The sequence below is a fragment of the Barbus barbus genome (genome assembly GCF_936440315.1).
Source record: "Barbus barbus genome assembly, chromosome: 4".
NCBI classification, from domain to species: Eukaryota; Metazoa; Chordata; class Actinopteri; order Cypriniformes; family Cyprinidae; genus Barbus; species Barbus barbus.
Genome location: NC_136732.1, coordinates 7,651,630 through 7,676,703, shown reverse-complemented (window position 1 = coordinate 7,676,703; position 25,074 = coordinate 7,651,630). Strand labels below are relative to the sequence as shown.

The window sequence follows — 25,074 nt, the reverse complement described above, 5'->3', positions numbered from 1 at the left end:
ACTCCTAAGACAACAAGATGCTGTGCAGTGCCAAGTTGTGGAAAAGCACTCTTTGCATTGCATTCATTCTGATCCCAGTGTTAGGAAAGAGTGGAGAAACTTTATTTCTAATGAAGATCCAGACCGTGTCAGTAAGAACTCGGTTCTTTGTTTACTTCATTTTACTGTGGATTTGATTACAAACAAGGCACAATTTGACGCAGGGTTTTCAGAAAGATTGAAACTAAAAGACTATTTTGAATCCAACAGTAATGCCACAACAAGTGTGAGTAACTGTTTTTATTACATGGTTACCATTGCTTTGTCTGTTATTACAGATCGTTTGATATATATTAAGTTATTTATGTGTTTTTGCCCTTAATCACAGCACTTTTAGCCAATCGAAGCAGTGGGCGTTTACTTCCGAGTCTACAATACACAGCGCTGCAGAGCGTTCTGATGAGGGGGGTTAAAAACAGGACAGAAAATATTTTATTTCTTATAAATTATGTTTTTTGATGCACAAATCTTGATAACATTATAAGTCGACCTTAATGAACAGCACAAAATAAAAAATAAAGGCGGTTCATGACCCTTTAAGGCGTCCATGCACTAGTTGAATAAATAAATAAATAGTTAAGAAGAATAGATATTTGTAACAAATATAAGCCAGCCATTGATGTTGTGGTTAACAAGCGCACATAGATTACTCACGACGAGTTCACTCACGAAAATTGTCTTCTTTCTTTCTTTCTTTCTTTCTTTCTTTCTTACTGATCCATCATGCATCTTTCTTATCTCTAGAACTCCGTTTCTTCTGTTCTGTGGCATTTTGCCGATTGTATATTCTGTTCACATATTGTATGAACAGTGTGTCTTCTGTATTAAGATCTATTTTTTATATCTGTTCTGTTTGGAGATTGAACGCTCCCTGCATATCTCAGATATTTTCAGCCCCTTCACAAGAAACTCCTGTGACTTGTAGGCTGAATATGGCTATCTCCCACTGTCCTGCATCCTGTTCTTCGCTCCGCAGTGTACAGACTACATTAGTGCTTCCGACTGCTCCATTAGACAGTCTCAGGAACCCCCTCACACACACACAGTAACCATAGGAAGCTCTACCGGGCTTGAGGGCTCCCATTGGGAGTCCCATCGTGCACTACACGCGCCAGTAATTTCATTTATTATGACATCGTGTCCTGACCAGACTGATCAGAATTTCACAGCAGAATCATTACTGGTAGTGTTGAAATGGTATGATGTGACTGAAGCTTCACTAGCCAATGAATTAAAGTCAGCTTTATCTACAATTTACTTTTGTAGATAAGATTTTAGTTTGCCATACTTTCCTGTGCAGGCTCATAGTTCATAAAAAGTGAAATATATGTTTAGGCTGTTATGGATAATGTCAACTTTCAATATCTTAAATTTAATGACAATATTATACATTAATACAGATTTCAACAAAAACAGCAAATAATGAAAGTTAAGAAATGAAATGTTACCAGTGTGATACACGGAGAAGCTCTGGAGGATGAACTTGATCTTTAACCTCCACTTTCCGGACTGAAATCCTTCTCACAAGTAGTTGGCAGTATGCTCTGCAAACTCACATTCAGCACTGACTCCAATCTGATATGCACTTACCACCACCAAATCAAGTTCAGCGCTACATTATTTCATTGCTGAATATCTTGTTTCACATAGAAATGCATTACAGATATTAAATGGATTGAGTTGAATGCTATATATCATATTGCCTTTAAGTGCATGAATCTCAGATGTATCTCTAATCCTACCCAATATCTAAATTTAACAACTACCTTAAATATTGATAAGCAGCAAATTAGGAGTTTGAGGCAAAAGTCGTAGTTAATGGTTTGTTAATGGAGAGATTTGAACCTTAAAATAAAGTGTGACCCAGTCTCTTTATGACTAATTTAATTACAAGAGCATATGTGTTTCTCTGAATATTCAGCATATAATGGATATGTTGTCTGTTTGCTCATTTTGATCAGTGGTGGCTTAGATCAGCTCATTTTGATCAGTGGTGTATATGATTGTTTATAAATAGTATTATCAATTAGAAGATTGCATTTAAATGCATCCTAAAATTTAGATAACAAGAGTGTGGATAGATAACACAGCAATCCATGCTTAGCTGATGAAATTCAATTTAACAAATCATGTAGAAATATAGCATCTGAAAATTTGATCAAACTTTGCCTTAATCTTTTAAACAGCTGAGATTTACTTTTTAAATTCCCGAATCTATGTACCAACATAGAAGCACCATTTTCTTTTATTCTCAGAAAGTGATAAAGTAGTCAAATCATCCAGTAGTGTTGGTTTTCTAGGAAATGTGTGTACTCCCTTGACCACTGTTTCTTGTAAATATTACCAGATTGTTCATGTTATTTTTGGACAGACATCAATTTTGTGATATTCAAATGATGGTGATTTGAAAACAAATGAATCATACGGTATTACTTGTTTTTTTAGACTGCAAGTATTCAATGAAGTGACTGATGCCCATGAGTGGGTTATGTCAGTGTTTTTAGTTCTAATAGTCCAACCAAAAGCCAGCCAGACAAATTTTTTGGCAAATGTGATAACGTTCATTAGGGCGGAACTATCTTGTATTTTTGGGTCAATGTGAAATGTGCTGGTGATGTTCATAATGCTTTTTTTTACAGAATGAAGTTTATTGTGTGGCTGTCTCAAATTTGAAAATCAAGTTTTTTTACCCAGGGAAGGAGTAGGCTTGGTAGTGATGCACAAAGTTGTTTTAATAGTCTCTTATATCAAAAAAAAAAAAAGGTAAACTTTTGTTCCATTATAGATTTTGACTCTAGATTGATTGATTGATTGATTTAGTGTTTACCATATTAGTATCAGTCTTCATAAGTGTGAGCTGGGAGGCATTACTTCTTTTAGAGGATGAGTGGGTCTCTTCTGAGCCAGTCTAAAGCAATTCTACACTGAATATTAAGCCTTACACTAAGTCTTCAAGCCTTTGATCCAGCACATTCCTTCTTGTGCTCTGGTACATGTAAGAACACACACACACAAAAACCTACCCGGCATCTTTCAGGCAGATGTTCTGCTCCATCATGTCAGTATTTATAATGGTGAGTCTTTTTTGTGTCTGGCTGCACTGTTCTGATGCTTCCTGAGATTGGCACTGGACATTCACATTAATTGAATGAGAGTGCTGAATCTATGCCAGTACTGCAAATGAGCACTGTAATGCTGAGATAGAGTCCTCTCTCTCTCTCTCTCTCTCTCTCTCTCTCTCTCTCTCTCTCTCTCTCTCTCTTGTCACCAAAACAAGATCCTTTTTCACTTTTTCATTCTTTAATTCATGTCAAGCAAATTAAAGAATCTTTCACTAAACACGGTTCTTTTAAAATGTGCTTTGCCATCTGTCAGTAAATTGTACTTTAAATATGGAAAACTTTTAAAAAATGTAATACTAAAATGGATCCCGCTTTGATTTTCATTGAGCGAAGTTCAAAGCCGTTGCAAAGACAAACACACACCTTTCACCTCATTACATAAGTATTATGGCAGCTTGGCAAGACACTAACCTGTAAGAAACCTAATGTAAGATTAATGTTGTAAAACAATTTTAATTATTTTCAATTAGTTTTAAAACTTCTTAAAATGAACAGCATATACTTTACTGAAAAGACAAAAGCATTATCTGGCATTAAAAATCACTTATGGCACAAGAAAAAAATCATCTTGTGCCATAAGTGGCATGTTTTAATATTTTTTTAGTTTTTACTGATTAAGTAAAAGTTTTTTTGCTGTGTGTATATATAGCACATACCTAAAGCCATGCACATTGTATTGCACAGTATAAATTGTTATTCATAATATTACATACAACAAGGTTAAAACAAATAAAGACTCTTTATACTGTTACACACACGACTTGGGCTTAAAGGCCAAAGTACATGTTTGTACTTGTTGCGCTCTGTTTTGTGAACTGGGCATGTGACGTACTTTTCGTCATAAGCACAGTCAGCTGACCACATGGACTTTGAGTGTATTGAGTGCTCAAAAGGTCTTCTAGGTAGTGTGCACAACGAACACATCCATTGAATATATTCATGAACTACTGTATGTAGGGGATATTTTGACCCACTAAATGTTCACCCTGTTACTGTCTAATCCTAATGGGATGCAATTTTGGTTCAAAAACTTTTACTTTGTAATTTGTTGGAATTAGTTGTCAGTTATTAAAAGCAGTGTTTTGTGTTTTTTATACAGTATACTATTAGTGGCGTAATTGGTACGGGTCTTTCGGTACAGCATTGTTTTAACCACTGCACAAATGGAACTTTCCAGTTTTATATATTGTTATTTTTGATAAGAAACTTTCACATTTCTTTCAAACACCTCCATTTAAACGCCACCACGGAGAGCGACTGAGCATGACCATCCCTTCCTCATTACTACTAGTTTTAACACGAAATAAACAAGAATAAACATCTGATGCCTCGTGTAATCTCTCAATCTGTTTCGACTGCAGAAAGGCGTCAAAACAAAATGTCACATAGCATTTCATTTACTTCAGACAAGTCATCAGTGTCCACGGCTCGTTAGTTCACTAGAGGAATTAAGTCTAGACAAGAGCATTTCGTTGAAAAATTTGAATATATACTACTCATATTTTACTTTACCTGTTAGTGATGTCTTAACTATTTAATGTATGTTTAAATAAATCTGTTATGAAACGAGATATGACAGCCACATGTGTAAATTAATAGAGTTCAACAACAAATAGAAATTTTATAATTTAGAAGTTAATTTAAAAAACTGAATTATGTGCAATTACATTTTTTTAAATGTTGATCATTATATTTAAAAATAAATAGTAATTAAATTTAAGTTTGGGCGCTGTTGTTAATTGTAACCTTATAGTAATGTAAAAGGGCTCCCTATAGTTTAGAGCATAAGCTATTTTATGTTTAACATAAAATGCAATTTTATGTTTCGTTTTTTTCCTCCTGCTGTACTGAAACCACACCAAACCATGACGTCAAAACCGAGGTACGTACCAAACTGTCATGTTTATGACATGCTACACCACTATATATATATATATATATATTTATATATATATATATATATATATATATATATATATATATATATATATATATATATATATATATATATATATATATATATATTAGGGCCGGGACTTTAACGCGTTAATTTAGATTAATTAATTACACAAAAATAACGCGTTAATTTTTTTTAACGCATTTTAATCGCACTTATTTTTGCACCGCGGAACGTTTCTCACTGGATGAGTTTCGACGGACCGATTATACTGGAGCACCAACTAGCGTCAGAACGGACTTGCGTTCGTGGAGACCGGTCTTGGCTAGGGCTGGGTATCGAGTTCGATACTTTTTAGGCACCGACCGAATTGCCTCGATACCACCGAGTATCGAAAAACGTCTTGTCGTTCGGTACCAAATTTCGATACCTAAGGGGTTAATCTCATCACATCAGTGAGCCAATAAGCCTGCATCACTAGCTGTGTTTGACTAGAAACGGCGACGTGCAGATTGATCAGTGTTTGACCTCCGCGAGAGCGTTTCGAAAGCGCACGGAGCAGTCCGCTCTTTAAATCGCGCGGTTTGTTTATTATACACAGACTGAAGCGTGCGTGACGCTCGCGGTCATTTCAGCGTCTGCCGCCTCTCTAAATGAGGACATGAACAACATCTCCAGACCTGCTCTGAAAGTCACTTCATGAGCATTTTACCGTTTGATTCGAGTAAAACTAACTCATCTCATATACACACAGAACTGTAAAGGTATTCCAGGCAACCCATCAAAATAAAAGTTCGGTTTTAATATTAACGGTATTAATATTGTTCAGCAGACAGTACATACTGCTACTACTAGGCTACTATTAAAATTATTAAAACTTTTTTTTTTTTAGTAATGATCACACAACAGTTATTCCATGTTTTAATTTTAATAGTAACCTCCCTTTGTTTGCCAAAATAAATAAACTTTGATTTTCAATAATTTAAAGAGAAATTAAATTAATGTTTTATGTCTTCATTTGAAAACCAGATACAGAACACAGAATTTATGAGGAAAAATAAAACATTTCATAAGGCTATTTTAAGAATAAATTTAAATAAACTAAGTTGTTTTTATGCATTCAAATAATTAGACATACTACACCAGAATTTAATAACAATAAAACATGTGGTGAAAGAAAATAAAACACCCACTTATGAAAGTGGATGAAGATTTTAAATTTCTTGAAGTCTTTAACAACCTAGAAATGATGATTCTGTCTGAGCTATGCGTTTTAAAATGAACACGCACTAATGTAAACGTAGCCTAACAGATGTGTAAACTGAAAACAATTTGAACTTTATTAAAATTATTTATTTATTTATTGTGTTGGATATATTTTGTTCCTTTGTGCAGTGGCTCAGGAGATGAGACTTTGAGTCTGTATAAATATCAACAAGCTAAAACAAAATATTTTTTTCAGATAATGTAATCTTATTAAAACTGATTTTATAAAATTGGTATAGAAAAAAGTACCGTTCAGGAACCGGTATCGAACTCAAGGTATCGGTATCGATATCAAAATTTTTTGAACGATACCCAGCCCTAGTCTTGGCAAGCTTCCTTGGAAGAACAAACTCGGAAGGACGCGAGAACACAGAACGCACACTTATGAGAATTGAGATGTAACTTACTGCATTCCTGCTTAACTGACCGCATAGTCTCAGCATAAGAAACGGCCAATGAACAATAAATATTACAAAATGTCATATCATAACTTATTAAAACATTTCATACTATTATAGATATTACTTTCATATAATTGTATTGTTTTATTTTACAGCGTTATATGTTTTACTGTTAAGATTCATTTTAATATGCCAATAAAAATGCAGACTTTCTCCGGGTCTTATAACTTTATTAAAATTAACCAAAACAAAAGGATAAATGTTTACTTTCAACTTGAAGAGCCGTTAAGTATTTGTGAGAGCGACTTTAAAGCTTACAGGCTTCCGTAAACCGGCCACCCACAGCGTTTTCTGGGATTTCTAACGGCTCGATTCTCTCAAGTCTGCACTCGATTCATCCTCATTTTCAAGAACATATCCGGGCACTTTCATGCATCCTCTGTACTTGCGTTCTTGAGAATTGGAACTGAACTTCGACGGTTAACGAGAACACAAGGACGCAAGATCGCTGAAGAACGCATATTGAGAAACAGACAAAAACAAACCACAGTGAACATGGACAAAGAAGCTGATGAGACCGCTTTGGTTGGCCCTGTGGATGGGAAATTTAAAAATCCATATAAAAAAAACTTACTTCTCACTGTTCTCAGGTCAAATATTTATATGCGATTAAAATGCGATTAATTTCGATTAATTAATTACAAAGCCTCTAATTAATTAGATTAATTTTTTTAATCGAGTCCCGGCCCTAATATATATATATTTATTTATTTATTTATTTATTTATTTATTCCATGTCTGTCTGAATACTGGATTCTGATTGGCTGGCAGGTATGTAGTATAACCGTTTAAAGCACAAGTCAGTTTAATCACCGTTCCATATTAATGTGCTACATTAGCTGAGCTCCGTGTATATAACCCATCTTTTACTGTTGTTCGTCTTCTTTTCTTACATTTGGGGTAATTTTTTCGTTTGCAGGTTATCTGGAGGTCACAGTCGTAACTCGCTTATCTTTCACCATCATCCTCACCAAATAAGAAGAAAACAAAACCAGCGGCCGTGGCGGGCCGAGACATGGAAGACAATATGGCGATCACTATAAAGCGATTTGAGGACATTTTGAAGGCTGAATTAGCAGCAGTGTGCACCAAATTTGCCTCTCACATGACTACGGTCCAGAATATGTGCTCTAAAGTTGACATTTTAATCGGGGAACAGAGAGAGCAGAAAAAAGTGATCGGACGAACACACTATGTGTCTGGATGCCCTCGAGCAGCAGGTGACTGATTTACAAGACCGCAGCAGACCCAGTAATCTCCGCCTGCTGGGATTACCTGAAGGGGCCGAGAAGGATGACCCGATCGGCTTTCTAAAATGGCCTCTATCTGGATCCCATCACTTTCGGGCAGAGATATCGAGATCGAACGCTTGCATCAAGTTTACTCCAGAGCGGATTACTCCAAACCGCGAGTATTTCTCTTCAAACTGTTATGCTACAATGACAGGAATTGGATTCTGAATGAAGCAAGACGCCGCGGTCCTGTGAAAAAGGATGACACTGCGATGTTGAGCTTTTTCCCCCGACTTCTCTCCCGCGATGGCAAAGAAGAGGAGTTCCTTCAGTACAATATGGAAGGAATTGAAAGAGGCAGGTCTGCAGACCTTTCTTCAGTATCCAGCTACTCTGAAGATCGTCATGAAACACGGCGAGACTAAATTAATGCACTCACCGGATGAAGCGTGTCAGTTCCTGAGCTCCATTCCCGCTCCTCATTCTCCCGGGATGGATGTGGCATAAGGGTTTGATAATACCGAGTGACTCGACTTTTGATTTACTGATCTAGAACTTCATGTGACAATCAGCTACTGGCAGTTCTTCATGTAAGCTAGGAAACTTGGTATCACTAATGTACAGTTTTCAGAGTACATGATGCAATTATTTATGTTTGTTTCCTTGTTATAGAGAGTATACATGCTCTCTTTTTTTCTTTTCTTTTTTACCCCACTTTATTACTCGTGTAAATTCAAAGTTATTCTGTTCTCTTTTAATTGGGCTAATGGCGGTTGTTCTAAAGAATGGTACTGGCTGTCATGTTACTGTCACTGATTAAGACAGGGTAGGGCGGCAGCCTGGGGTTTTCACCTAAGTCTGTAAAGTTTTATGGAGTGGGTTTTCTTTATGTTAATGGCTTGCTAAAGGCAGACTTGAGTTAATTCATTTGCAGTGGTATAACTTTCTCTCATTTGTTCAGTTCACTTATTTGATAGTAATGACTGAAATTAATATACTAAGTTGTAATGTCAATGGTTTAAATGGCCCCCATAAACGTTTGAACTATTGCGGCGAAAGAGGGTTGACATTGCTTTGGTCCAGGAGGCCCATTTATGGAAGAATCAGAATCAGAATGTATTACACATACGAGGAATTTGTTATAGTGACAGAAGCTCTATAGTGCAACAGAAAGACAGCAACAGGACAGGACACAGATAATAAAAGAATAATATACAAATAGGCAATGTAAAAAATAGCAAAAACACAATATATAATATAGTATACTATATACTATAATACTATAATATACAATTATGTGTGTACCGGTCTGATATGTGCAAATTTGAAATGAAAAAATAAGTATGTGTGGTGAATAAATAATGTATAATAGTGTTGTGTGTTCCACATTTATTGTCAAGTGTTCATGAGATGGATTGCCTGAGGGAAGAAACTGTTTCTGTGTCTGGTCGTTCTGGTGCTCAGAGCTCTGTAGTGTCAACCAGACTGTAACAGTTCAAAGAGGGAGTGTGCTGGATGTGAGGGGTCCAGAGTGATTTTGCCAGTGCTTTTGCTCACTCTGGATAAGTACAGTTCTTGGAGAGTGGGGAGGGTTGTACCAATGATTCGCTCAGCAGTCCGGACTACCCTCCGTAGTCTTCTGAGGTCAGATTTGGTAGCTGAGCTGAACCAGAAAGTTATTGAAGTGCAGAGGACGGATTCAATGATGGCGGAGTAGAACTGTTTCAGCAGCTCCTGTGGCAAGTTGAACTTCCTCAGCTGGCGAAGGAAGTACAACTTCTGCTGGGCCTTTTTCACAATGGACTCAATGTGATAGTCCCACTTCAGGTCCTGAGAAATTGTGGTGCCCAGGAATCTGAATGACTCAACTGCAGTCACGGTGCTGTCCGTGATGGTGAGTGGGGGGAGAGCAGGGGGGTTTCTCCTGAAGTCCACGATCATCTCCACAGTTTTGAGCATGTTAAGCTCCAGGTTGTTAAGACTGCACCAGACAGTCAGCTCCTTAACCTCCTGTCTGTAAGCAGACTCGTCACCGTCCTGGATGAGGCAGATCAGTGTGGTGTCGTCTGCAAACTTCAGGAGCTTGACAGAGGGGTCTTTAGATGTGCCGTCGTCCATGTAGAGGGAGAAGAGCAGTGGGAAGAGAACGCAGCCCTGAGGAGCTCCAGTGCTGATGGTGAGGGTGCTGGATGAGAATTTTCCCAGCCTCACTAGCTGCTGCCTGTCTGTCAGGAAGCTGGTGATCCAATGACAGACAGAGGTGGGGATGGAGAGCTGTGTCAGTGTCCCATGTTGACTGCATCATCCACAGACCTGTTTGCTCAGTAGGCAAACTGCAGGGGGTCCAGTAAGGGTCAATTGAGGCCTTCAGATAAGCCAAAACCAGTCTTTCAAATGATTTCATGGCCACAGACGTTAGAGCCACTGACGTTAGAGACGTCTGTAGTCATTAAGTCCAGTAATTTTGTGTTTCTTTGGGACGGGGATGATGGTGGAGCGTTTGAAGCATGAGGGGACAGCTCCAGTGATCTGTTGAAGATCTGTGTGAAGATGGGGGCCAGCTGGTCAGCACAGGTATTTAGGCAGGCTGGTGACACACCGTCTGGGCCTGGTGCTTTCCTTCTTTTATTTTTTCTGAAGACCTGGCGCACATCATCTTCACTGATCAGAATTGCAGGTGTGGGGGAGAGAGGGGTTGCTGGAGGTGTTAATGTTTGTGTGGAGAGGTGTTCAGGGCGGGTGTGGGGTGTTTTTTCAAACCTGCAGTAGAACTCATTCAGATCGTCTGTCAGTTGTTGATTCTCCAGAGTGCTGGGGGATGGTGTCTTGTAACTGGCGATATCTTTCATACCTTTTCACACTGAAGCATAATCACTAGAAGATAATTTGTTCCTTAGCTTGCCAGAATAATTCCTCTTTGCCACTCTGATCTCCTTTTCCAGTGTGTATTTGGCCTGTTTATACAAGACTTTATCCCCCTTTCTGTAAGCATCTTCTTTGGCCTGACGGAGCTGTCTGAGTTTTGCAGTGAACCATGGTTTGTCGTTGTTGTAAGTTAGATGAGTCTTGGTAGGAATGCACATATCCTCACAGAAACTGATATAAGATGTTACAGTCTCTGTGAGCTCGTCCAGATCATTTGCAGCAGCTTCGAAAACAGTCCAATCAGTAAGGTCGAAACAGGCTTGTAAAACCCGCTCTGTTTCATTAGTCCATCTTTTAACAGTTCTTAATACAGGTTTAGCAGATTTAAGTTTCTGCGTGTAGGTCGGTATGAGATGAACCAAACAGTGATCAGAGAGTCCCAAAAAATCCTTGTTTGTCCGGGAGAGCAGAAGGAGTGCGTCCGTTTTGTTGGGTAGTGAGCGGAGATTCCCTAGATGGATGCTAGGCAATGCCGTTCTAAATCTGCGCTGTCGTAGCGCATCCTGAAGCGTTTGACCAGAGCTACGGCTCCGCCAACTACAATGTCCAGCAAAATGTCCAAATAATCAAAATCCGGTAAAAGATTTTGTGGTGTGTTCTGCCGAATGTTCAGCAGGTCATCCCTGGTAAAACTGATCGTGTTTGAGAAACAAAAAACAGGAAAAACAAACAAATACAGCACACTGAAGAGCAAAGCACTGTGGCGCCATCTTAGATCTAAAACGAAGGATGGTGTTCGTGGATGCAATGGTAAATATTGCAAGGTGGTCTCTTTTGCTGCGCCTGATAGTGGAACTAGGGGTGTTTTCATAACTGTTAGAAGAGATTTTAATATTTTCATTTTGGACAGAAATGGTGATAATGCTGACAGTATTGCCTGTACATCCCTTGTGAAAAGTAATTCTCCCCACTGATAATTCTGTTGTTTCTGCTTTTCTCTCAATAAATTCCTAATTTGCTGCTTATTAATAATTAGTAAGGTAGTTGTTAAGTTTAGGTATTGGGTAGGATTAGGGATGTAGAATAAGGTCATGTTGAATAAGGCATTTAATATGGCATTTAATATGTGCTTAATTTGTACTAGTAAATGGCTAAAATTCTAGTAATATGCATGTTAATAAACTAGTTAAGAGACTCTAAAATAAAGTGTTACCATTTTGATTATATATCACTAATATTTTATTAAATAGGGATATCTCTTGATTCATTCAAAGCAATGCCAAAAGGCACCAAATTGTTGGAAGGACATGTAAAGAGCCTACATGGAGTTCATTTGAAATCATAAAAATTATAACGCTGCTTCTGGCTGTGTACCCTAGTTGAGCACTCTGTCTCTCAGTTGAGGAAATACATTTGATGTGATGTCTCATCTCTTTGCTGTCGTTGTTTTAGTGCTTTACCCTTGACTGCTTTGATCAGCTTTAAATTCAGCATTCTCTTTTGTTCCCTTTCTATTCCTTGTTGTGAGAAATTTCAAACAGCTCTCGTCCCAGCAGTCACTCCCTTCAAAGACTGCCTTTATTATATATTCTTAAGGCAGTTTTAGTCAGCTCAGAGAGATCATTGCTATATGTAGAAAAACAGGTCAAATTGCCAAATGTAATCAGTGGAAATATGGGATGATTAATTACTGAGGTTCTTAGATGTTGGGAGATAGACTAAATAATTCTGAAGCATTTCTTGTGTGTGGCCAGCCATGACAGCAGGACATGTTTTGGTTTAGGAGCTGCGTTAGTTTTCTTTAATAATCATTAAGCTCTCCTCCCTGTGGACCAGAGACCAGCTGTCCTTTGGGAAAATTGTTAACAGCAATTTGCCTGCCACTGTTGACTTAACAATAATCTTCTTCCCCCTGTGTAGAGAGTAGAAAAGCAGAGTTTGTCTGATGCATGAATCATATGAAATGAATGAAAAAATAAAGAGCGGGATGTGCACAATGCTAATAACAATTGATATGCAATACGCTTTGGGGAAAAAAACAAAAAACAAACTAAAAGTGATTCACAAAGACTAAAAATTGTCATTACCAGTAAAAATGGATGAACATACCATACACAGTACCTGAAGCAGAAAACTTTTAAAATAATATTCTTTCTGCACTTCAGGCTTACACACACACACACTTTTTTGTCAAGGGGGAGGGCGTGACCTCAAAATTAAAGAAAGATATGTAGACATAACACCAGCAGGGCACTTTATTAAAGGGACAATTCAAAAATGAACATTTATCCTTATATACTCAAGTTGTTCCAAACCTTTATGAGGCCCTGTTTTCACTGTTATCTCCGTCCACACTACACAACCGAAAATGCATGTCACATGACCATTCATGCATGTACAGCAGTGAACATGATGTTATTGTTATATGGGCAGTCGTGGCCCAATGGATAGAGAGTTGGACTTGTAAGCCGAAGGTCATTGGTTCGAGTCTCAGGTCCGGCAGGGTGATGGGGGAGTGAATAACCAACACTCTCTCCACCCTCAATACCACGACTGAGGTGAGACCCTTGAGCAAGGCACCAAACCCCCAACTGCTTCCTGGGCGTTTAGTTTCAAACTAAAACGTGGTCTGCAGCGTTTTGGAAAGTCTCAGTTTTCGAGGGTAGAAAACGCCGGAGTAGTGTAAACGACAGGCGTAACCGTAGCAAAAGTTATGTGTTTTAAAACGAAAACGCACTAGTGTTAACGTAGCCTGAGTTTCTTCTGTTGAACAAAAAGCTCTGTTTGGTGAAGCGGTTATAGCCATGCTTTATTATAAAATCAGCTTCAAGAATTATCCATTTTATAAATGCATTTTTTTTTATACAGTCACCTAAGAATGTAAAAAATTAATTTATAAATAAACTTGCAAAAATTCCAGATCTAACTATCAACATGTTTAGAGAGTTTTTCACCCTTAAATGTATACAGTCAGGCATTCAAACATAAATATAAACAGTAAAAGTATTAACTATACTAAAATACCTAAATACTTTATTTTCTTTTTGTAATAAGTTTGATCTTTATTCCCGATATATCTTTATTATTTATCTGTATAGTATCTATATTTTGTTAAATTTCTTTACCTTTAAAATAACAAAAAAACATGAAATACACACATTTTTTATAATTTATTTTTCATCATCATCATCGTTTCCACATCTTTCCAACGCAATCTTTCAATCTTTCCAAAACATGTTTGACATAAAAACAAGAATTGGATTGAAGTTTGACAGTATCTCACAATATTTCGCCAAAGCACTATACTTCTGGTGGAATAGTAATATTCTTGGGCCTATCTCTAACACAAAATAAAAAGAAAATGTATTTTGGATTCATGAAAGAGTGGTGGCAGCGACCGTAGATGAGCAGTGCTATATAAAACTGTTGACCTGCCAATTATAAACATTAGACCTAAAGTTTTAACATAATAAACCAATTATTTACTATTCCACTCAAAAAAGTATAATTTTCTGCATATATTTTAAACATAAATTGGATAGAAGTTGTTTGTTTGTGGTAAAAGGAACAATGTACTTTTTACTGTTTAGTTGATGGTTTGAATTTCTTAAACGGAAATAAACCATTTTGAGACAACAACTGAGTACAACAATCATTTATTTTGATCAGGCTTTAGAATTACTAGTAATTTTGGTTACATACTTATATGTTGTGGCATTATGGTAGTGTCCATATTTCACAACTAGGAACTGTTTTTGGTCTAACAAGGAAGTTTGGGGTTCTGAAACTTACAATATTCTTGCACAATGACTCTTATGTGTCGAAAGAGCAAGGAACATTTTATTTCTCAATTCATGACCACTTCAAATGGTTTCAGATGTGTGCCGTCATGTTTGGTTTGATTAAGTTTTGTCCTTGTTTTGATTCATGTATTTTATTATGTCATGTCTTTTAGTTTGAAGCTTATTCATGTTCATAGTTCAGTCTTGTTCATGGTTTCCTGTTCCTCAGGTTTCCCTTTCCTTTCTTGATTGTGCTCAGGTGTTCCTTGTTTGTGTCATTAGTTCTATTGTGTGTGCATAGCCTACATGTTTCCTTTTGTTTGGTGTCTAGAGTTGGCTTTTATGTAACCTTCCTTGGTGAGTGTCTTCTTTTTGGATTTGTCAAGTTAGTCAAGTTTAGTTTGTGTCTAGACTTTGGTGTAATGGTTTTTGTTTTTGTATATCTTTTAAAAATAAAATAAAATAAATCACTTGAATTCTCAACTTTGACTCCCCACAAAGTGGATTGTGCACAAACTGGTTAAACTGGTATTGTTGTAAACTAGCTTGACTTGTGTAGGAATGATGGTTGACCACCTAAGGCTAGCACAAATGTTTGAAAATGTTCCTTGTATTGGTTACCAGTAAGTTTTAAGTGGTCTTTTAAATGGGTAGTCCACTTAAAAATACATTGTAATTTACATGTATATGACTTTCTTCAGAGGAGCACAAAGATTTTTAGAAAATAATGATTTTTTTAGTCCAAATGAATGGGTTCCCAAATACTGATGCTCCAAAAAGCACACACTTTGTTTGTGATGTAAACCATATAATCCAGTCAATGAATTTATGTATTTTGTGTTTCCCACAGTGTTTTGTCCGCCCTCAGACACTTCAGGGAGGGAATTTTGTACACTTTAAATTCATCAATCTGGTTCACTTTAAGAAATCAAGAGCTCCATCCCCTTTTCAGTAACCATTTTGAACAGGGTTTAAAAAAATCTTTGCATTTACTTGTACCTGTCCTGGACTTTAAAGGGGACTCGAACCTCTCTTTAGCTGATAGTGTCTTAGTCCACATTACATTCACACTGTTATTTTCAGGAAGAAAATCAAGGCAGAAATGTGCTCAATTTATTTGGTTATGAGGCAATGCACATTAACATTGCTGTAAATGTGCCAGAATTAGGCAAAAGACCCTTAACAATGTAAAAAAAAAAAGTCACCCTATTTAACCTGAGCATTAAATCCTGTAGACCTGTAAGTTTCTGTGGCAACAGGCGAACAATCTTTTCTCATTGTGAAATGCTGTAAACCTCTGTCCACAAAAATGTTAGAAACTATGCAAATATGAAAGTAAACTGAATGGTACAAGTTGCATTTCCAGATGCAGGCTGAACTCGGCACAAATAGAGATGAAAGTTTCCAGTATTAACTGAGACACTAAGAACACTGCATCATGAGCTGCATGTGTGTAAATAAAAACGTTGCTTGGCTTCACTCAGAAACGTGTTTCAGCGCAACAAACTGTATCCTTCTAAAATTAAATCACAGCCTTTTGTGTTTTGATAATTGCACTAAGACATATCACAATTTTAATTCAATTGACAGATGCTTCCCAAAGCAATGGCACCAAACACAATGTTAGAGATCTTTTATGTTATTATGAGAATTGTTTTCAGTTCATTGTAGGGCTGAACGATTTTGGAAAATGTAATTGCATTTTTTATATATATATATAATATTGCAGTTGCGATTTAATATGCGATTATTATTTTTTAAAGCTTTTTATATTCTGTATTATTCAACAAAGACGAGTAATAAATCATTAATAAATCATTGTATAGTATGCAGTGTTGGGCACGTTACTTTAAAAAAAGTAATTAGTTATATTACTTTTTACTTCTCACAAACAGTAACTGAGTTACATCATTATAAAATAAACTAATTACCAGGGAAAGTAACTATTACTTTTTTAAATGTTCAAATATGTCAAATAACTTGGATGCCCCCAATTTTAAATGTTAAATTAATGAAATGGTCACTAAATATATTAAATTGTTTTTATAAAACATTGTACACTAATCTACACTATTTTAATGTTTTTGTGGGACAATCTGAGAGACACCTATCAAATTCAATTGATTATTGTAAATATTATCAACCCTCTACTTGCCAATAGAATCTCAATTGGCTTGTTATTTTTTTTAGTTTACTCACCAGACTAATATTAATTATCTGATATACTTGTATGTATGCGTGTGTGTATATATGTGTGTGTGTGTATGTGTGTGATATATATATATATATATATATATATATATATATATGCGCATAAGCTTCTGTTTGGAAAATGGCACAGTTTTTTTGTCTTACTTGGCATCAGTCAGTCAAACATTATATGATATTATGATAATTTAGCATTAAATGATGGTAGAACTTTAGTAATTGGAATAACCATGTATGAATATTTGTCATGTTGACTAAACTTAGGTCTGGTGGTGGTGCTTAAGATATTGTTTGTCCTTTTAGTGTTTCTATTAAAAAACGGGGGAAAAAACTTCAAATAATACTGATAAGATAAAACTACTACGAATTCTACTGCTAATAAGAACAATATAAAATGCACTAAGGATTATTGAGCTGCTGGGTTCATGAATATTAATCAGGTTGTCTGCGTTCGCTCGAACTGATTCGCTGAAATCAAAACAGGGAGGATAATAGGTGAGCGCCAGCCAATGAGATTGCAGTTTGCGCATTAGTCCCACCCACTACTGGATAACTCTGCAGTTCTTAAAAGCTGAAGAATTCCAAAGGAACTCTGTTATTTTGACAGGAAAATACAACAAAGGATATCATTTACATGTAGCGCGTCAATTCTGCATCATATGTAAGACCGTAAACTGCGGACTTGGCAACATAGCATGCCAACTTGATGCTTCCTCTGAAGACTGCTTAGATGTGTTCGACTTGAAGCAGCGCTGCTAGACCGATCGCTGTGTGTCATCAAATACTGCGAGAGCTATAAGAGAGCGAGCATCTCCTTATGCTTTCTCTCGCCGTACTTTGATGTCATACACCGATCGATCTTCAAGTCGAACACACCTCTTTGCTCTCGCGTGTCACGTGACAGTGTAATCGCAGCCTCTGTGGTTGAAAAATCGTGTTTTTTCATATCGCGATATTATCGCAAATGCAATTAATCGCTCAGCCCTAGTTCATTGTGAAACTCAGGCGCGCCACCAAAGTCAAGGAAACTAATGGGAAACACTGACCTAAATTAGCTTGCTTTTTTTCTCTCTCTCTCTCTCTTCAGTATAGGGATGATGAACTGATATGACTAGTGTGTATTATATAACCTTTCTCTTCTCTTCACCCACAGGCTCTGAGCTCTTTTGAGTGGTGCCATGACCAGTCAGGGTGGTGGCCATGCGGATGCACTAAACCCCCCTTCTTCAGCCTCCTCCTCCACTTCTCGGTCCTCACCAGCCCGTAAGCTGCAGGTGCAGCGCTCGCTCTCCCGGGATACCATCACCATACACTTTTCTGCCAAGGGAAATGAGGAAGAGGAGGAGGAGGAAGAAGAGCTCTACAGGCTAGCTGTTTCCCCTTCTGGCCTTGAACCTGAAGATCAGACTGTAGTCACAGCTCAGGAGGCCAGTGAGGAGCTTCTCTCTGAAGGACTGGAAGCAGACATGGTCACAGGACTTTCATCCCAGACCCACAGTTCTGCCCTGGCTATACAGTACCCCTCCATTAGTTTGGGTTCCACTTCTAGTCTTGCTAGCTTCTCATGGCCCTCTGAGCAGAGGTCGACTGCCCCTGTACCTTCCACCCATTCAGCTTCATCCAGCTCATCCCCAGCCAAGGCCTCTGGCCTTCCCTCAAAACCCTTCTTCAGCCTAGTCAAGTCCCTTTCCACTGAGGTGGAACCTCGTGAGGTCGCTCCCCAGTCAATGAGGCATCGGCATTTGATGAAGACACTGGTTAAGTCTCTGTCTACAGATACTGCTCGATCCGAGCATGAGGCTTCATCGACTCATCGGCCCACAGATTCCCGGCTCAATCTGCACCTCTTCAAACCTTTCACCCAGTCTCGCACTCCTGCCGCCAGTGGAGACTCCAAAACCGCGCCGTCATCCCCCCTCACCTCACCAGATAGCCGCTCCTTCTTCAAAGTTCAGGAGGTGGAGGCACGTATTGAAGACACAAAGCGCCGTTTGTCGGAGGTCATGTATGAGCCCCTTCAGCTGCTCAGCAAAATCATTGGCGAGGAATCTGGTGGCGTCAGCGCAAACACTTCCACAACTGCAGGAGTCTCTTTTCAGAGGCTCAGAAACCTTTCTTCTAGCGCCTCTGAACTCTCCAACCTGTCTGCCCTCAATGGCCACTCAGAGAGCAACAATAACTACTGCATCAAGGAAGAGGAAGATCTGGAGGGCGAAAGTCCTCTTGAGGGGCCAACTGTTGAGCTGCCTTTGCACAAGACACCTTCTCTGGGCTTGGACAGGTGTTTTATGTCAACGCTTGCTCGTCAAGAAGACGAAGAGTTTTGCGAGCTCTACACAGAAGACTTTGAGCTCTGTACTGACACAGAGTTAGATGGAGAAGAACCTCGTTCATCCCAAGTCCGACGAGGGAGCACAGCGGGATACAGTGAGGAACCAACTGAAGGAGGGGAAGAAGAGGAGGAGGAAGAAGATGAGCCTCCAGGAGTACCCCACAACACACTGATTCTTCTTATATCTATAGTTTACGGTTGCTTTGTGTTGCCACTTCCTACATATGTGTGTTGGGTGTTGATGGGAGTGGTGGCAGGATTCATGCTAGCAATTCTGGTGGTGTGGTTGTCAGCAAGAGGCAGATCTTCATGTGGCCGTCATGGCAGCTGGAGCAGAAGAGAGAAATGGAACAGGGTTCATCTGGATATCAAAGAACCAAGCATATTCAAGGTGGGTTCCACCCTGCTGTCAAAGGCGATTCTTGTGCAGTGGTTAAGGGTGTAGTTTTGAAGAACTAAAAGTTATAGGCTTACAAAATATTTTTGTTTATTCGTTATGCATTTCACAATGCTTTTATAGAGATAATTGGTCATACCAGTTATATAGATGCCTTGCTTAGAAAATATGTCCTCATTGCCTCAGTTCTACAAATGCTAAATTAACTAAAACAACAACAAATGTTTAATCGCAACAAAAAGTAAGAGTAAGTCAATTTTTTTTGTATGCCCTAGTACTCTAACAAATAATCTAAATTGTCTTTTTCAGAAAGTGCATATGCTTGCTTTTTAAATTGACACACAATTACTCCCCATTCCAGATTTAACTCAGACAGGTTTTATGACAGATCATGTTTTAGCAGTAGGGACATTCAGTAGGCTCTTATGAAGACTGCTTTTTGATGATAACAGCCAACATGTCTGGCTAATAAAATGTTTATTGTTGCTTTGGGGGAATTTGCGTAGATAAACGCATTAGTATGCTTGCCATTTGTTTAAATAATTAAAACAAAAATTGCATTGACATGTTCAGCAATCTGTCTGAATTTGGGACTAATCCATATTTAGCCAACTGTCTGTATCTATTCTTACAATCTTGTCATGGATGTGATCATTGTTGTGGATATCATCAAGGGTAATGCAAGTACATTGAAGTATTGTGAGAGCTAGGTTAGCAAGCTAAAGCAGCTGATCTCTAGTCTACTGACTAGTATACTGAGAGTAAGTCTGTTGTTGTTGACACTTTCTTAATTTTGCTAAGCCTAGCTATTATTGTGTGGGTAGGCTGCTTCCTGAATTGACAGTTGATTAAAGTCATACAAGGGTGAAGCGTTAACCAGAGTCTTGAAAGGAGGCTGTTCAACTGCCGAGAATGGCTGAAGGCCTTCACAAAAAAGCTAAAGACCAGCTTATCTAGTGTGGCCTTGTGTGGCTTCTCCTGGTAATATATTGATCTGGTTAGTTCTGCATTGCTTGTTTGAAAGGGCAGATGGTCACATGATAGTCACACATTGATAGTCATACTAGGTCATGGTGGATGTTGCTGATGTCATGTTCTAATGCAGGATGACCCCGGTCAAAGAGCATTTATGAGAAATTAACAATATAAACTAGGGTGTCTCCAGAGATCGTTGTGACGTATCAACCTTCCGATAATACTGTTTCTGGGTCCAAGTCTCCACCCCATTTCAAGCAAGAATATTGTTTCAACAGCCATTTATGAGCACATCTTTAAAGGGGACCTATTATGCCCCTTTTTACAAGATGTAAAATAATCTCTGATGTCCCCAGAGCGTATATGTGAAGTTTTAGCTCAATGTACCCCACAGATAAAGTTTTATAGCTTGTTAAAATTGCCACTTTTAGGGTGTGAGCCAAAACGCGCTGTTTTGAGTGTGTTGCTTTAAATGCGAGTGAGCTGTTGCTCCCGGAGAAGAGCTGGAGCACTTCAAGAGCTCCAGCTCCGCATTAGCAGTGCTAGCCTTTGCAAATAAACATTCCACTATTAATACAAGCCTGTTATCTTTACAGAAAACTACTCGGTTTCAAAGTCAGTCATCTGATTATACTGTGCATAATAAATTTGCGTTTATGAATTACACAGACAGGGAGCACGGCGGGATAAAAATAACAACATAGCTGGTCTCATGCTATCACAAACTTTATAAGTCCCACTACTTATTATTAGCTCGACAACTTCAAGCGATCGACTCACATTGCTTTCATATGCAACTTTTAACTACCATTTTCCTGTTCCTGATCATTCTGATAGCACTTGAAGGCAGCATCAGTGAAAACACACAGAGACATTGATAGCTTTAGCAATAAGCCTTACAGAGTGACAAGAAGCTCTTTCAGAAAGGCAATTTGGAAAACAAACGCATGATACTTACTTTGTCTGGAGCTGACGTTCGTGCACGAAGCGTTGGTATTAATTCCTAAACATTTAAGGGACGTTACCGATTTTTTTTCCGGGATATTTCCTTCGAAAATGAAATTGAACCACAGTGTCCTCGGCTCAGATGGGAGGAGATTATGGCGACTCCTATGTTCATAAGTGCATCCCAAAGCACAACACTTGTAAAGCCTCTTTGTTGCTGACATTGTATGTATCTCCAGTAATGGTGGACTGCAGCTTCTCACTCAGGGCTGTTTATGCTAATAGGGCAGAGTGCGTCACAAATGGGCGGGACTTTTTCCCCTCTGTGATGTGGAGAGACTGTTTATGATTTATTGGTTTTATAAAAAAAAAATGTTGGTGGATTTTTAACATTTATAGGCTGTTTGTTTTCACACGCTGCGGCCACACAACTGTGTTCAAACACCTTATAAAAGTGATTTTTGCATAATGGGTATTAAGCTAAGCTTTAAGCTTTAAAGCTTTTAAAACCTCACTGTGTACACTACCATCTTCAGGCTCACATTCTCCCAGACACCAATATCTTCATGATTTAGTGAAGATGAATCCTCCTCTGGCCAACTGAGTTTTCATATTGGATATAAAGGGTAGGATCACAATTTTTCAGTAGTACTACAGACCACATTTGAGTGTATATTTGTGAGTATCGTTTTAGTTTGCTTGTTTGGACACAGTGATATTATGTCAGAATGAACTACGTGATAGCAGCCAGTAACGCTCATAATCAGGCTCATTATTGTCACCACTTATTGGTTTCTGCTGACAGCCATTTATCTAAACTGAACTGAGGCAAAGAGGCACCAGATCATGTTTTTTGGTAAAGCTATTATCCTTTTCATTGGCTAGGTCCTTGATTTAAGTAAAATCTTAGAAATGAAGAGGTTTAGAACATTCAGGGGTGTTTTTAATAAAAGTACCACAATCTAATTATACTGGGGTTTTATTTTTATTTTTTTCCAGCTCGAGCGATATCAAAATCCATCCAATTTTAAAAAGCAAATGCTGCAGTCAGTCATATTAACACAGCACATAACTGCAGTGCATACTTAGAATAAACAGAAAGTTGTTGTCTTTTGTGGATGCTGAAACGGTTATAACAGTAAAACTGTTACCTCAGTTCAAATATTTCCACATTTATTTTTTATAGTTTGTGTTCTTTGTGTGAATGGACTTAAATAATCCTTTTATCACAATTCAATCATTTTCATTTGCACCACTAGTGGAATTAGTCTTGATTAGTTTTAGATTGATTAGTCTTGTCTCCATTTAACCTGACTGATTGAGTGGAAGAGAGTAATGTGTGGTAGGCTACGTCGTCATTTTGCCTGAGCGGTGTAATATTATCAGGCCTACCTTTGTTTGTCTGACTGCCCATCCTTCAGCCAACAAAGGCAGTACAGTACTTCCTCATACTTGTTTACTTAACAGTGTTGTAATTAATTTGTTAATTTTGGCAATGTAGTGTTTTATTTTAGTATTGTCGGCATTTTTTTGCCTTTTATTTTGATTGGACAGTTGGTTGACCGGTAGAAAAGTGCCAGAAAGAGAGGGGGGCGGGTATCGGGAGAGGTTGCCCGAAGCGCAACAGAGCTAAATATGTCGGCATCAACTCCTTGTAGTGTTTTTAATTGCATGTCCTGGTCAAGCAAAGCCTTTCAGGGGTATTGTTCTCCATTTTTCTTTTAGAGGCCAAGTACTGAATGTTTGTCCAATTTTCACTAAATTGTGGTCAAGTGGTCTACATAAGTTATCAAATGGTTTAAACAAATTATTTAGATTTTTCAGTTGAAGTGTTGGATACAAACTTACAAAACCGAACAATGGTACTATTTAGTCTGAGAAAGGAATAAAAAAACACCATTGCCTTTTATATTGGAAACAGCAAAAACATTTGTTTTTTGTATTCAGAATCAGTCATAACATTGCGGTTTTTCCACAAATGTGTTCATTCTCACCTTTCAGTGTTTCTCAGAAGGTGGAAGCTGTATATGATGTTACAATGGTTAAAGGTCTGGCTAGTTGTAAACCAACAGTGTAGATTGTGTTTGGTCCCTTATTTACTAGTTTTTCTTTTTTGTGGCCCATTTGTTGTATTGTAAAATTTCTGTGCTTATGTTCTCAGGGTTGGATGAATGAGATCTACAGCTATGACCCTGAGACGTATCACGCCACACTCACTCACTCTGTGTATGTGCGTCTGGAGGGCTCGGTGTTGCGACTGTCCAAACCTAACCGCAATATTCCCCGCCGGGCAACCTTCAACGAGCTCAAACCTGACGTCAGCTATGTTAGCCAGAAAATCTATGATCTCACCAACAGTAAGGTGGGTGGTATACACGATCTCTCAGTGCACAACCTGTTTTGTTGTTTTGAATTTCTGCAATTAATTTACCCCACCCAGAGCACTTAATTTACAGGCCCTATTCAAACTTTGTTTTGTAGAGAATTTATTTTTTTGTTAATGTAAATTAAGGTTTGAAAATGTCTCTCTGACTCGAATTACAGAATGTTGTTTTAACTGAATTATAGAATATTACAGAATTTGTGTTTAAAATGATAAACAGTAATATTTGATTAATAGTTAACTTTTTTTCTTGCATTTACTGTAAACGTCTGTTATACAGCACCTCATTTGCACAGAACAAAGTGTGAAATCTGAAACGTTTTAAAACGTTGTTCTGCGAAGCTTTTCAAGAACAAAACTTATTAAACCCTTTAAATGCATACTACAGGTACATCTCAAAAAATTAGAATATCGTGAAAAACTGCATTTTTTTTGTAACTTATTTCAAAAAGTGAAACTTTCATATATATTCTAGATTCATTAAATGTAAAGTAAGACATTTCAAAACATTTTTTTGTTTTAATTTTGATGATTAGAGCTTACAGCTCATGAAAGTCAAAATCCAGTATCTCAAAATATTAGAATATTTCCTAAGATCAATCAAAAAAAGGATTTGCAAAGCAGAAAAGTTCAAGTTCTTTAAAGTATGTTCATTTATGCACTCAGTACTTTGTCAGGGCTCCTTTAGCACAAATATTCCAGCATCAGTGAGGAATGGCATGGAAGCGATCAGCCTGTGGCACTGCTGACGCACTATTGAGCCTTCAGCTCTTCTGGATTGTTGGATCGACTGTTTCTCATCTTTCTCTTGAAAATATACCATAGATTCCATATGGGGTTCAGGTCAGGCATGTTGTCAGGCATGGCCAATCAAGCACAGTAATATCATGGTCAGCAAACCACTTGGAAGTGGTTTTGGCACTGTGGGCAGGTGCTAAAGTGCTGCTGGAAAAGCAAATCAGCATCTCCATAAAGCTTGTCAGCAGATGGAAACGTAAAGTGCCCCAAAATCTCCTGGTTGACGGCTACATTGACTCTGGACTTGATAAAACACAGTGGATCAACACCAGCAGACGTCACGGCACCCCAAATCATCACTGACCGTAGAAACTTCAAACTGGACTTCAAGCAGCTTGGGTTCTGTGCCTCTCCAGTCTTACTCCAGACATT

At 38.0% G+C, this 25,074-nt stretch overlaps 1 protein-coding gene across 5 annotated transcripts in view; it reads left to right on the top strand.

Moving 5' to 3' along the window:
* LOC306868667 (testis-expressed protein 2-like) overlaps positions 1-25,074 on the top strand; it is a 56,057-nt gene that overhangs the window by 17,024 nt on the left and 13,959 nt on the right. For 4 of the 5 annotated variants that reach the window (XM_079414950.1, XM_079414953.1, XM_079414951.1 and 1 more), the window contains 2 exons: positions 18,026-19,595; positions 23,683-23,883. In XM_079414950.1, coding sequence (XP_079271076.1) covers positions 18,051-19,595; positions 23,683-23,883 — 1,746 coding nt within the window. In that variant the 5' untranslated portion in view covers positions 18,026-18,050. Of the gene's footprint in view, positions 1-14,944; positions 15,022-18,025; positions 19,596-23,682; positions 23,884-25,074 lie in introns of those variants that run through there. The other variant, XM_079414952.1, reaches the window with a different exon arrangement.